Source organism: Oncorhynchus clarkii, chromosome 3, assembly GCF_045791955.1.
Source record: "Oncorhynchus clarkii lewisi isolate Uvic-CL-2024 chromosome 3, UVic_Ocla_1.0, whole genome shotgun sequence".
Classification (NCBI taxonomy): Eukaryota; Metazoa; Chordata; class Actinopteri; order Salmoniformes; family Salmonidae; genus Oncorhynchus; species Oncorhynchus clarkii.
In genome coordinates, this window is record NC_092149.1 from 53,417,595 (window position 1) to 53,433,151 (window position 15,557).

General features: G+C 40.8%; 1 protein-coding gene across 2 annotated transcripts in view; it reads right to left on the bottom strand.

The window, feature by feature from the left end:
- LOC139397685 (cordon-bleu protein-like 1) overlaps positions 1 to 15,306 on the bottom strand; it is a 50,783-nt gene extending 35,477 nt beyond the window's left edge. Inside the window, exons 1-3 of one of the 2 annotated variants that reach the window (XM_071144208.1) lie at positions 15,015 to 15,274; positions 14,697 to 14,783; positions 8,845 to 8,904 (exon numbers count right to left, since the gene is read on the bottom strand). In XM_071144208.1, coding sequence (XP_071000309.1) covers positions 8,845 to 8,904; positions 14,697 to 14,783; positions 15,015 to 15,055 — 188 coding nt within the window. In that variant the 5' untranslated portion in view covers positions 15,056 to 15,274. Of the gene's footprint in view, positions 1 to 8,844; positions 8,905 to 14,696; positions 14,784 to 15,014 lie in introns of both variants that reach the window. The other variant, XM_071144209.1, reaches the window with a different exon arrangement.
- Positions 15,307 to 15,557: the final 251 nt, after the last annotated feature.

Consider the following 15,557-nt stretch of genomic DNA (forward strand, 5'->3'; position numbering starts at 1 on the left):
TAATTTTTTTAAAAGGGGCCTATTTGAATAATTAGTAAGCTGACGCATATATTCACACCTTTCATACACCTTTCATATTTCCCTTAATATTAGCCTACCTCCTCTTTCTCTCTCTATTTTCAACAGTTACATAAAATACTTTTCGCTGTCCTTATCTTCATCATTCTAATGACATCCCTGAATAATATAGGACTATAATGAGATACAGAAGGCTTTCACATCTCTTCACTAAAATTGACTGGTTATGAGTCTAAATAAATAACTGCTATAGCCTCTCGCCATCGCGGGTTCGCTCTTCTTTCAAACTACGCGTGAGTTCTATTGGCTGCTGTATTTAACATTCAGCAAACAAGAGCTTGTGTCCCTCTTCAAAGTCTATCGCTATAAGAAATACAAAAAAATATATAATGTTCTGCAACCTATTCTAGCTTTTCCTGCATGGGATTCCAAGAGCTAAGGAGTGTTTGAGAGAGGCTAGCAGAGCACAGGTGTGTGCATTTTGCGCAAGAGACAGAGGCTGTAAGTTAGAAGCTTATTATGCATAACCCATCATTAAATTAGCTAAATATAAAGGTTAATACTGCATTGAATATATTACCTGAAAGAGGTAGGCTAGGACATCTATACAGTGGGGCAAAAAAGTATTTAGTCAGCCACCAATTGTGCAAGTTCTCCGACTTAAAAAGATGAGAGGCCTGTAAATTTTCATCATAGGTACACTTCAACTATGACAGACAAAATGAGAAGAAAAATAAATCCAGAAAATCACATTGTAGGATTTTTAATGAATTTATTTGCAAATTATGGTGGAAAATAAGTATTTGGTCACCTACAAAAAAGCAAGATTTCTGGCTCTCACAGACCTGTAACTTCTTCTTTAAGAGGCTCCTCTGTCCTCCACTCGTTACCTGTATTAATGGCACCTGTTTGAACTTGTTATCAGTATAAAAGACAACTGTCCACAACCTCAAACAGTCAAACTCCAAACTCCACTATGGCCAAGACCAAAGAGCTGTCAAAGGACACCAGAAACAAAATTGTAGACCTGCACCAGGCTGGGAAGACTGAATCTGCAATAGGTAAGCAGCTTGGTTTGAAGAAATCAACTGTGGGAGAAATTATTAGGAAATGGAAGACATACAAGACCACTGATAATCTCCCTCGATCTGGGGCTCCACGCAAGATCTCATCCCGTGGGGTCAAAATGATCACAAGAAAGGTGAGCAAAAATCCCAGAACTACACGGGGGGACCTAGTGAATGACCTGCAGAGAGCTGGGACCATCAGTAACACACTACGCCGCCAGGGACTCAAATCCTGCAGTGCCAGACGTGTCCCCCTGCTTAAGCCAGTACATGTCCAGGCCCGTCTGAAGTTTGCTAGAGAGCATGTGGATGATCCAGAAGAAGATTGGGAGAATGTCATACGGTCAGATGAAACAAAAATATAACTTTTTGGTAAAAACTCAACTCGTCGTGTTTGGAGGACAAAGAATGCTGAGTTGCATCCAAAGAACACCATACCTACTGTGAACTACTGTGAAGCATGGGGGTGGAAACATCATGCTTTGGGGCTGTTTTTCTGCAAAGGGACCAGGACGACTGATCCGTGTAAAGGAAAGACTGAATGGTGCCATGTATCGTGAGATTTTGAGTGAAAACCTCCATCAGCAAGGGCATTGAAGATGAAACTTGGCTGGGTCTTTCAGCATGACAATGATCCCAAACACACCGCCCAGGCAACGAAGGAGTGGCTTCGTAAGAAGCATTTCAAGGTCCTGGAGTGGCCTAGCCAGTCTACAGATCTTAATCCCATAGAAAATCTTTGGAGGGAGTTGAAAGTCCGTGTTGCCCAGCAACAGCCCCAAAACATCATTGCTCTAGAGGAGATCTGCATGGAGTAATGGGCCAAAATACCAGCAACAGTGTGTGAAAACCTTGAAGACTTACAGAAAACGTTTGTCATTGCCAACAAAGCGTATATAACAAAGTATTGAGATAAACTTTTGTTATTGACCAAATGCTTATTTTCCACCATAATTTGTAAATAAATTCATTAAAAATCCTACAATGTGATTTTCTGGATTTTTTTTCCTAATTTTGTCTGTCATAATTGAAGTGTACCTATGATGAAAATTACAGGCCTCATCTTTTTAAGTGGGAGAACTTGCACAATTGGTGGCTGACTAAATACTTTTTTGCCCCACTGTATATAGGCCTATATACAGTTGAAGTCAGAAGTTTACATACACCTTTGCCAAATACATTTAAACTCAGTTTTCACAATTCCTGACATTTAATCCTAGTAAAAATTCCCTGTCTTATGTCAGTTAGGATCACCACTTCATTTTAAGAATGTGAAATGTCAGAATAATAGTAGAGAGAATGATTTATTTCAGCTTTTATTTCTGTCATCACGTGGGTCAGAAGTTAACTGTCACGGCCGTCGTTAGGAAATGACCAAGGTGCAGAGTGGTGAGCGTATATATATTTTTATTTGATATAATGACACCAACAAAACAAGAAATAATGAAACTACTGTAAAGCTTAACAGGGCTCTAGTGCCCCGAAAAAAGACAACTTCCCACAACGACAGGTGGGAAAAGGGCTACCTAAGTATGGTTCTCAATCAGAGACAACGATAGACAGCTGTCCCTGATTGAGAACCCTACCCGGCCAAACATAGAAATACAAATAATAGAACATAGAATACCCACTCCAAATCACACCCTGACCAAACCAAATAGAGACATTAAAAGGATCTCTAAGGTCAGGGCATGACATTTACAAACGCTCAATTAGTATTTGGTAGCATTGCCTTAAACAATTTAAACTTCGGTCACACGTTTTGGGTAGCATTCCACAAGCTTCCCAAAATAAGCTGGGTGAATTTTGGCCCATTCCACCTGACAGAGCTGGTGTAACTGAGTCAGGTTTGTAGGCCTCCTTGCTCGCACATGCTTTTTCAGTTCTGCCCACTCATTTTCTATAGAGTTGAGGTCAGGGCTTTGTGATGCCACTCCAATACCTTGACTTTGTTGTCCTTAAGCCATTTTGCCACAACTTTGGAAGTATGCTTGGGGTCATTGTCCATTTGGAAGACCCATTTGCGACCAAGCTTTAACTTCCTGACTGATGTCGTGAGATGTTTCTTCAATATATCAACATAATTGTAATGCCTCATGATGCCATCTATTTTGTGAAGTGCACGAGTCCCTCCTGCAGCAAAGTGCCCCCACAACATGATGCTGCCACCCTCGTGCGTTACAGTTTGGATGGTGTTAGAAGGCTAGAAGCCTCCCCCTTTTTCCTCCAAACATAACGATGGCCATTATTGTCAAACAGTTCTATTTTTGTTTCATCTTTGTCCCCATGAGCAGTTGCAAACCGTAGTCTGGCTTTTCTATAGCGGTTTTGGAGCAGTGGCTTCTTCCTTGCTGAGCGGCCTTTCAGGTTATGTTGATATAGGACTTGTTTTACTGTGAATATAGATACTTTTGTACCCGTTTGCACTTTTCGCCCCAAAGTACGTTCATCTCTAGGAGACAGAACGCGTCTCCTTCCTGAGCGGTATGATGGCCGCTTGGTCCCATGGTGTTTATACTCACGTACTATTGTTTGTACAGAGGAACGTGGTACCTTCAGGCGTTTGAAAATTGCTCCCAAGGATGAACCAGACTTGGAGGTCTAACACTTATTTTCTGAGGTCTTAGTTGATTTCTTTTGAGTTTCCCATGATGTCAAGCAAAGAGGCACTGAGTTTGAAAGTAGGCCTTGAAATACATCCACAGGTACACCTCCAATTGACTCAAATGATGTCAATTAGCCGATCAGAAGCTTCTAAAGCCATGACATCATTTTCTGGAATTTTCAAAGCCACAGTCAACTTAGTGTATGTAAACTTCTGACCCACTGGAATTGTAACACAGTGAATTATAAGTGAAATAATGTCTGTAAACAATTGTTGGAAAAATGACTTGTGTCTTGCACAAAGTAGATGTCCTAACTGACTTGCCAACCTAAGTGTATGTAAACTTCCGACTTCACCTGTATAAATCTAGAACAGGATTATCTATTTTGGATGTTGAGACAGTTGAGACAGAGAGAAAGAGAGTGCTCGCGCATCCACTGATTTAAAGCAACCATATTCAAGTGATAGGCTGTTTGCACCAATAAATAAAAACATCTTTACAATTAAAAAAATATGGTGACCCCCGAAAGCCAAATGGCGATGGGTACATTAGACACGCATTCGGTCTTTATATTACTGTAGCATAAACTATGCTGCAGCAAATGTAGGCCTACCTGTCACAAGAAAAAAAAGTTACCATGAGATGAAATTCTACATGCATTGTGAACTGCGCTCCATACTGAGATGGGCTGTCTGTCCCCATCCTGAGCATTGATGATTCATCATCCAGAGGCCATAGACAAGCCAGATCGCATATAATTTAACACTTCCACTTCATGATATGCTGTTCATATAAATAATTGATTATAATTGCCAGTTTCACTCAGTTATTTATCTCGGCGGAAAAGGGAGTGGTAAATCCCGGTAACCGGGTTCCAGGCATTCAACCCTAGTCTGGGATGAGCAGTACTGGAGAAGAGAGTATTTCCCCTTGAGTCATACTTATATCACACTGCATTCATTCTTTTGAGACAATGCTGCATTGTCTACACTGAAGTGTTTATCAAAGAAGCAGCAGACTGTTGCTCTGCGGTCTCCCCTGATGCTCATCACATGCACTGGTGCTTCCAAAAAGTAATCAGGGGACCAAGAGCTTCATACTTTATATGGAAACATAACTATGATCTTGTTTTGTGATTACAGTTTTCCAAGTAAAAGACACAGATGAAATATGAAAAAAATATGAAATTTGCCACAGTGCAATAAGATAACGTATGAATACGCTATTCCTTATGAAGAAAATATATTCTTACCATTTTTTTAAAAACTATTAGGCTATCTGGCTGCTAAATGTATGCTGCTGTGACCTATTCAATATATGGCATGGAAAACAAGGAAATTATCTAGAGATTTGCTTCACATACTCTTTTTCAGACCTTAACAGAAAACACTGTTATGGGGGTGGAAGGTAGGTGGCTTCCAACTGTTTATGTGTCAGAAGAGTGCACAACAGAAACAAAGCACGGGCCAAGACTTCATACACAGTCTTGACTATTTGCGTTCTAGCAGTGTACATGTATTCTAGAGACATTATAATAACCCCATTTGCACAGCACTATATTGTGAGGAATCCGTGTGGATTTAGTGCTATCTGACATTAAAACTGAGCACATAAAATCCTATAAAAGCCTACCAATTAATTTGGGGCAATTTGAGCATAATGTTGACTGGTTGTGTGTACAACCCAGTACAACTCCAGTAATAAGAATTCAGTGGTATTTACGGTCAGTGCGTTGGCTTCAACTGCACAAAACAAAGACGACCCATTATTCCCCGTTCTCTGGATGATGGCCACTGTCTGTTTTAGGCCTGTGAGGCATAAAGCATACCGTCCACCAGACATAAAAAAAACCTTTGTATTCCCAAGAAATGACGAGGTTAGTAAATACAAGCTTGTCTTAAGGTCTCAATTACATTCCCCCCCCAAAGTTTTCATACTGACCAAATTCAGTGATTCCACCTCTCCATTGCATTTAATGTGGTGGTTGCTAAGAATGGTGTGGGTCCCTGTTGGAATGCCACTGACCTCTTCACAGAAACTACAACAAGGCCTGAGATATCGGTGACAAGTCACTCAACACGGTGCGATATCTTTATCTGCAGTATTGAATCTATCAAACAGCATTGTCGGTTATGCGACATTGCACAAACGTATAATCATCATCATTGCACAAACGTATAATCATTGCGCAAAACGTATCAATAAATATTGAAAAGTTGTGCATTGAAAATGTATTAAGAAATGTGTTCATTTTCATATTAGATTGTCACATTTGTGAGTGAATTATATAAATGTCATCCTCTATTGGCTTTCAGAGTTTAGTGAAGCGTTTGGTGGTAAAGGTGCAAGCTAGTTCCTGGTCCAATTGGGAAGTCTATTCCTGGCTGTACAGAGAGCCTTTTATCCCTCAGGAAAGTTTCAAGGGCAAAGAATACTAGAACTCTGTGGGTTTTCTCTCTGCTGAATCATCATCTTACCTTACATAAGTAGCTTTTTTCCACTTTAACTGCACCCAGTGAGGAAATCACAAGCCTAGACCCTGACAAATGAGAACACTGTCACATATTGTAGAGGCCCAACTGTTTCCATAATAGTTCTTCTGTTCGGAGTTGAAACTTTGCAGGAGTATAAAAGGATTAGGTCTCCGATAATATTTTTACAATTAATTAACATCACAGTAGTTGAAATTGCAAACTTGGATTTTAAATTGTGGTATTAGTTTCACAAGGTCCTCTCCACAAGGAACAAGTTTGCCTCAAAGAACTATAACTTTTACCATGGAAAAACATGGGTGTTCAGTAGCTCATATTAGAGTTGTACGGTTGCCAGTATGCTACATTTTGGCACTATAACACATAAAATAAGGTTATAGGGCAGTGTTTTGACTTGGACCCCAATGATTTCAGCTTGCAGCTATAGTTTCCTCATATCTATCGGTTGTAGAATTTGGCCCATCCCTCTCACCATAGCTTTCATCATTAAATTCAAAAGTGCAGCTGTGCCCTTGGACTGCCAAAATGTCTGGAAACAGCTGTGGGGAGTCACAATACCTTAACCAATTCCACACTGGGCTCCACCCCAAGAGAAGCATGCCATGTGAGATCATGGTTAAAGGTGTGTCCCATTATCAGCGCAGGCTTTACATAGCTGTGAGCATAGATCAACTCGGTCCCTGGGACCCCAAGGGGTGTACGTTTTGGGTTTTGCCCTAACACTACATAGCGGATTCAAATAATCATCACGACTTGATCATTTGAATCAACTGTGCAGTGTTAAGGCAGAAACCAAAACGTCCGCCCCTTGGGGTCTTGAGGACCAATTTTGAGAAACGCTGGTATGGAGCGAGGAATGTCACCTATAAAATTACAAAAATGTCAGAAAATCTAGACATCCTCCTCCTACATTCCTTTACTGTATACTGTAGGCCTGTATGTGCAGCTCTTCATATAAATGCTAAGTGGCCAAGTGAAGAATTTCAAAATGAGACCAGATGTCATTTCAAACAGGTGACAAAAAATGTTTAGTAGATATTAAAGGGAAACTTCACTGCTAGACACTATTTAGACCAGCTGGACTAAGAGGGCAAATGGCAAACAAGTAAGTTGTTTTGCTGTCGGTAGCTAGCTAGTAATATCAGCTCTCATTTTACACAAGGCAGTGTTGTTCAGTACAATTTTGTGATCAATTCGGCCATGACGGGGATTGCTAGTAGCACCACAAGACAACCTAGCCATGTTAAGCTTGCTAGCTTTGTTTGCTATACCCAAATCTTACTGCAGCCTAACGTTATAGCTAGCTAGACACAGTGTTTTAGCCACTGGGAGCAAAACTGGAGAAATGTTTTGATGATGAAGAGTAAAGGAATGACTTTGTCTTTATGACTCATATTAGTCTTTGAGTAACTACACCTGTGTGTTGTAGCTAGCTAGCTTGTGTCTGAAATATTCTGCATTGTGCTGTTTGCATTAGAAAGACAGTACACAACCATTACCCATGAAAGTCAAATAGTGTTTTTGTCATTCTCTTAGACAAAACTGCTTGATGGTCTACAGATTATTTTTGGAGTTTGTTCTACATGGGGAAAAGCTAGGCAGAGGACATCAAATCCCCTTGCCTGCTTGTGCTGTTGGGGCCATTCAAACAATTTATCCCTCACACAATGAATACACAGAAGTTGATGACTCAAGAAGAGATATGAATGGTCCCATAACAACAATCTCCCCTTGTGTCAAAGTGAACTCACTGCTATCCCCAAAAACACCATATGCAAGTATTCCCTTTGTAGAACTGTAGTATTTATTATAGGTGTTGTGTTATATATATATATATAAAACAAGTCATACATTGCCATAACTGTTCCTACATACAGCTGTGTAAACTCACCTAGGTCTCGAGCGCAAATAAACGTTGTCGTGAATTCAAGCAATGTCTACTTATTTCCTACATTGACAGACCAATCTGTTTTATTGAAACATATTTACGTACCAACAAATTAAAGTTGAAATGATACACCAACTCCCTGCATCATTTGTTTTAGCAGTAAGAGTGTAGCAAGTTACTTCCAAATACGTTTCATGAATACCACAATGAATTGATCCATGGTTTCTGATGCAGCTGGAATGTTCCAGGCAAGATCCTGAATGTTCTTCAGCTGGTGAACCTTGTCGTGTTGGGCAATGGCAGCTGGTCTGGCAGAACTTCATGAGCTCCATGAAATTAGACTCACAGACTACACAATTTGGCTCTTGCCAGTCATATGCAGTCTTTTCCTCTTCCAAGTCAGATGACGTTGAGCTCGAGGTTGTTCTCGGCTGAAAGCTTTCATCCAAGACTACTTTGTCCCCATCAATACACACTCAAACAAGGTACAGTACTATATCCACCCATCCCCCTCGTGTCAATAGATAATGTATACTAACCTTCACAAACACGTCAGTCGCCCACACCATCCCCTCTTTACTAATAACTCAGCTTTTCTTAAATGTTGTTCTTCAAGCTTTACATAAACAAATCAACTAACCCTCCACAATACAGAGAAAACTACAGTAGAAGTTGAAACCTACTTAAACACACCAACTATGACAACAAGACACAGACCATGTTTATGCCTAGCTCCAGTATATTTATTTGCTCATGGAGTCAAGGTGACTTACACTAGTTCCTGGTGCTGAGCTTGATGTTGATGCCGGTGCAGATGTTGATGAGATTGGACTCTGTAAATAGAACACATAGGCCAGTCACGTTAGCTAGCTAACTAACTACCGCAGAGGCTAACGGTTAGATACGGTCCGGTAGGCTGTAGCTAACGTAACCTAACGTAGCTTGCAAATTACAAATCACATTGCCAGATAGCAGCTGGCTATTTACATAGATTTTCTTTGGAAGGTCTAGCTAGCAAATTATGAAAGCTAGCGAACTAGATTTTAGTTTCAATAAACAAATGTAGTTCCCTAGCTTGTTACCTTAGCTAGATAAGTTAACTCTCCTCGACTTCTTAGTAAGGTAACCGATAAAATTAGGGGTGCACGATATAAGAAGAAACTGCAGTCATTTTCACTATTCTTAGTAATGATTTAGGGATTCTTGTATTAGCTAGGTAGCCACTTGTTGTTGCCTATTTAAACATTAACTTCAGTTCATGAAAATAAATAGCTAGCCAGCTACTTAACCCTGTTGCCCAAAGCTAACGTTATAAGCAGCCAGCTGGCTTCATCAGTCTAGTGAGGCTCTACCTGACCGGGTAATGTGTTGTGAAGCTAGCCACAATAAGAATTAGGCACAATAGTGGAATTTGCGGTTTGCCTTCAAAATAAAAGTACCTATTTGAAAGTGATGGAGAAGGTTACAAATTGGTGGAATCATGCCATATTTAGACTAGATAATGTTAAACAAGGTTGGAGGGTGAAGCAATGAAATGGGGTATCAGTCTACTCGGTGACACCCACAGAACACAACTGTGAAGAGTTTACGCAAATATTAGCATTGTACTGTGACTGTGTGAAATCACCTCCCCAGTCAGCCGATTGTGTGTATAGATATTCATATTGCATTGTACAGCTTTACCTAAGGATTGGGGATCAATGAAATTGAATAATACGCTACTCAATACCCAAGAAATGTTTTCCTTTTTTTTTTCGCTCCTCAGAGTTATCAGACTCCAAAACATCCATGTGTTATTGTTTTTCCTTGGGAATAGTATTCAATACACGTAGGTTGACAATAAATGTGGCTCAATTCACAGTTGTTTCAGAGTCCCACAATAAGAGCTACGATGCTAATGTTCTCTGGGTGTCATTGAGTAGACTGATAACCCATGTCATTGATCCACAATCCATAGGTAAGGATGTACTGTGAAATAAGTATACCCCCAATTCTAAAGTATAATACATTGTGTGGATTTCAACAGATTGTCAAATTAATAAATTGTATTTTGTTGATTTGAAATAACATTCCAACCTCGTTTAGCATGATATATTCAATTATGGCATAATTCTATTATTTGTATGCATTTGAATCACTGTCAATGACATACTTTTATTTTGAAGGCTAACCACAAAGTCCAAGGCTAGCTTCACATAGATGGGTCTGACCACCATTACTCAAATAAGAACCTTCTTATAAATGAAGGTTATTTTAGATGACACTTAGCTATATAGTTAGCTAGCTAACTATAGCTACTGAAACAGATGTCGTTTTGCTATTTGTTTGGGGAAAAACATTGTTTGCATCCATGAGCTAGCTAGTTTTTTTTTTAATGACAAGCACAGTAGGTGCGCGAGACAACTTTACCAGCATCAAGCATACGTATCGATGAATCGTTGTGACATATGAAATACGAGTGATCAATGTGTAATCAATGTGTAATAACTACGTCAAAAAAATGTATGAACGTGCAGTCATATTCAGGTCCTGATTGGTCAAACATGCTTATTTGACACGTCAAATAGTGTTATTTGACGTGTATCTTTTTTTGACATGCAAATACCCAAACGGCGTTCCATATAAATCCTGGTTGAGAATGAAATGACTGAACAAATGAACAACACAACAGCACAGCAAGTATGTGAAATAAATAGGTTTTGATTATGTTTTACTGGTAATGAGAACATACGTAAATGCAAACAAAATAACTTTTTGGTCAGTGTGGTGCGTGTGTAACCTTTATTTGACTAGGCAAGTCAGATAAGAACAAATTCTTATTTACAATGACAACCTACCCCGGCCAAACCCGGACGACATGGGGCCAATTGTGCACCACCCTATGGGACTCCCAATCCCGGCCGAATGTGATACAGCCTGGATTCGAACCAGTGCCATAGGCCGCTGCATCCATGTGTGTGTTTAACTGTACTATAATGCTTAAAAGGCTGCTAAAATGTTTAATATCGTATTGTTTGTTTTGTTGTTTTGTTTTGTTTCTCCCCCTTTTTCTCCCCAATTTTGTGGTATCCAATTGTTAGTAGCTACTATCTTGTCTCATTGCTACAACTCCCGTACGGGCTCGGGAGAGACGAAGGTTGAAAGTGTCCGCCGATACACAACCCAACCAAGCCGCACTGCTTCTTAACACAGCGCGCATCCAACCCGGAAGCCAGCCACACCAATGTGTCGGAGGAAACACTGTGGACCTGGCAACCTTGGTTAGCGCGTATAATGGATGTGAAACTGCTAGCTAGTTAGCGGTGGTGCGCGCTAAATAGCGTTTCAATCGGTGACGTCACTTGCTCTGAGACCTTGAAGTAGTGGTTCCCCTTGCTCTGCAAGGGCCGCGGCTTTTGTGGAGCGATGGGTAACGATGCTTCGTGGGTGACTGTTGTTGATGTGTGCAGAGGGTCCCTGGTTCGCGTCCGGGTATGGGCGAGGGGACGGTCTAATATACTGTTATACTGTTACACGCGCACTGCGCCCGGCTCGCCACAGGAGTCGCTGGTGCGCGATGCGATTCGGAAAGTATTCAGACCTCTCGACTTTTTCCACATTATGTTACGGTACAGCTTTATTGTAAAATGTATTACATTTTTAAAAATCCCTCAATCTACAGATAATACCTATAACTATTCTATAACTTGACTGGAGTCCACCTGAGGTAAATTTAATTGATTGGACATGATTTGGAAAGGCACACACCTGTCTATATAAGGTCCCACAGTTGACAGTGCATGTCAGAGCAAAAACCAGGCCATGAAGTCGAAAGAATTGTCCGTAGAGCTCCGAGACAGGATTGTGTTGAAAAACCGATCTGGGGAAGGGTACCAAAACATTTCTACAGCATTGAAGGTCCCCAAGACAACAGTGACCTCAATCATTCTTAAATGGAAGAGATTTGGAACCACCAAGACTCTGCCTAGAGCTTGCCACCCTGCCAAACTGAGCAATCGGGGGAGAAGGGCCTCCAGAGTTCAAGAACCCAATTCAAGAACCCAATGTCCACAGAGCTCCTCTGTGGAGATGGGAGAACCTTACTTTCCCAATGGCCAAGCAGAACTAGATTTAATCTAGGCCCAGCCACACCAGTTACTAACAGGTGTATAAAATCGAGCACATGGCCATGCAATCTCCATAGACAAACATTGGCAGTAGAACGGCCTTACTAAAGAGCTCAGTGACTTTCAACGTGGCACCGTCATAGGATGCCACCTTTCCAACAAGTCAGTCCGTCAAATTTCTGCCCTGGGCAACTGTAAATGCTGTTATTGTGAAGTGGAAACGTCTCGGAGCAACAACAGCTTAGCCACGAAGTGGTAGGCCACACAAGCGCACGGGACCACCGAGCGCTGAAGCTTGTAGCACATAAAAATCCTCTGTCCTCGGTTGCAACACTGACTATCAAGTTTCAAACTGTCTCTGGAAGCAATGTCAGCACAAGAACGGTTTGTTGGGAGCTTCATGAAATTGGTTTCCAAGGCAGAGCAGCCGCACACAAGCCTAAGATTACCATGCGCAATGCTAAGGGTTGGTGGGAATGGTGTGAAGCTTGCCGCCATTGGACTCTGGAGCAGAGGAAACACGTTCTCTGGAGTGATGAATCATGCTTAAACATCTGGCAGTCCAACAGACGAATCTGGGTTTGCCAGATGCCAGGAGAACGCTACCTGGCTGAATGTATAGTGGCAACTGTAAAGTTTGGTGGAAGAGGAATAATGGTATGGGGCTGTTTTTCATGGTCCAGGCTAGGCCCCTTAGTTCCAGTGAAGGGAAATCTTAACGCTACAGCATACAATGACATGATACGATTCTGTGCTTCCAACTTTGTGGCAGAAATTGTTTTGTCGAGATCGGTGTGGAAGAACTTAACTGGCCTGCACAGAGCCCTGACCTCAACTCCATCGAACACCTTTGGGATGAATTGGAACACCGACTGCGAGCCAGGCCTAATCGCCCAACATTAGTGTCTGCCCTCACTAATGCTCTTGTGGTTGAATGGAAGCAAGTCCCCACAGCAATATTCCAACATCTAATGGAAAGCCATCCCAGAAGAGTGGAGGCTGTTATGGCAGTAAAGGGGGACGAGGGCCTGTGTTTTGGCAGTGTCAGCAGTAGAATAACAAATGTAGCATGTCGTGGAGGGCCAAATGATATCTCTACAAGTCATTGCACTTGTAAAGTGGGATGAATTTTCAGAAGCATTTGTCTAATGGCTCCAAGTATGAGAAGCCACAAATAACGCAACAGCTCATGGAGATAGTGGTTTTAATTGACAAATTGTTTATATTATAAATTACATTTATGACATGGATGCATGAATGTATTTCAGTCTCAATATGGGAAAGTCAGCAACTAGAGAAACGGAAACTTTACATTAATTGTTATCAAGCCTTCAAATTCTCCATATCGCTTCTAATTAAAATCACATGAAGTCTTTAGTCCTCCCTTGCATGCCAAAGGAGTGAGCAGTGACTCTAAAAGATTGCAAAGAACTTTGGAAACTCATTCCCCAGTTTAAGAGCCAACGCCTCCAACCAACTGGAATACTGTCAGCTGACATCATCTCCAAGCAACCGTTCCTGAACCAAATAAATGTCACATTAAAAGTGTTATGACTGTGACATATTGTAAAGAGATGATCTTTGACTCTTATTTGATATTCAATATTAGGAAAGACACAAACATATTCTCATGGATCATTTTGTTTTACCACCAGGGTAATTTTTGGGATAGGTGATTATTACAAACTACACACAGCGGTCTATCGGACCATCTACACTACATGACACATCTATGAAATCATCCATACAAACAATTATTCTGAACTGTATTGACAAAAATTAAATAGCCAGCCGTTTATTATAATGCACATGAGATGCACACTGGTTTGCCTCAAACGCTTCCCATCACCTCACCTCATTTCTCAGAACAACTCTGAAGGCAGGACATTAGCGGAGTTTGAAAATTACTGAAATGTCTGCAACAACTGTTACTTTAGTTACTACATGTACTCAGTATGAGGTGGATGAATTTAGGTTAGAGTTGACATCTCAAGCCCCTCTGGTTGTGGGCAACTAAATTAGTCAAACCCTTTGCCTTAGACATGCAATTATGTCACTAAATTGCAATTTGCTTGCAACATGTGTCCAAAAATGTGTTGCAACACTAACTTTTTGGGGGTATAGAATGGTATAGAATAGATTAATGAATTTATGGGATCCCAGTTAAGTCGGGGAAAAGGTTTGAACTGAAAAGGTTTGGAATGACATAAGACTCCATGGGTTACAAAAGTCTCATATTTTCCAACTGATGTCATCTCAAGATGATCTCACATGTTTAAAAATTCCACAATAATGATACACGTTTGTTTGTCATTTCCTCATCAATCTTTAGAAGCATTTCAGCACACCTCCAAATAATAGTGGCTAATGTTACTTCTAAACATGAAGTGAACAATAATGTAATGTAGACTAGAGTTGAGAAGAAAAGCTGTTGGCTGACAGCTGACAGAATGAATCCCAATATCTTCTCACACAGAAGCCTCTTAATTAGTAAATACACCCAGAATGAATCCACATACCTAGAGCCAGAGTGTCGTCGTCGTGGTGTTCGTTGGGACACATTATCATCCATGACTAGTTGCACAGGTTTAACAAAGTCCCCCGGACTACCGAAAGTGAAGCAAAGCACACAATTATTCATATTTCATAACTAAAATTGCACATGTTTACATCTAGAGCTGTCTCATCCGAATGCTTGCTGTGGATGGTCGAAACCCTATTGACAATCAGGACAGCGTTTCGGATGGTAAACTTGCCCTTTGTTGCCCGGCATGCAAAGTGGAGCATAGGACAATTATGATTTAATTAAGCTCATTATGTTACTCGTCATCTCTTACCACGAATGCCTCTGGCCCTCCGCGCTGCTGTCAACTTTCATCGGTATTTATTAGGGAGAAGAAAATAAATTATACCGTACAAAATATATCGTGGCGTTGATTCGTTCAGTGATACATTAGGCTACTGGTGCGTTCAAAATGAATTCCAGAACTCCCACTTCTATCTTGAGCCACACAACAGTCGCTCCTCTGTTCCAAAACGCCGCCAGCACAACCCAGCCTTTCCAACGTTTAGCCAGCAGTCTACATTTCAAAGTTGTGACACGATGCCTGCTACAAGCGCTGCTAAATTGCCTCTGCCAAAAGCATAACAACTCCAAAAATCGACGTCAAAACCTATGAGTAGAGATTCAAATAACCATTCGTGGGGGCGTTGAATACCTTCACTCTTCTCCCGTTTTTACTCCCAGCGGTATTTTCACCTATCCATCCCAGAGGGAATACACATACTTTGCCTGATTTTTTAATTAATTCAACAGTAAAAATGTATGTAAAAATTGTACTGCAGGAGACAATTCATATTACTTTTATTTTTAGTGAAGT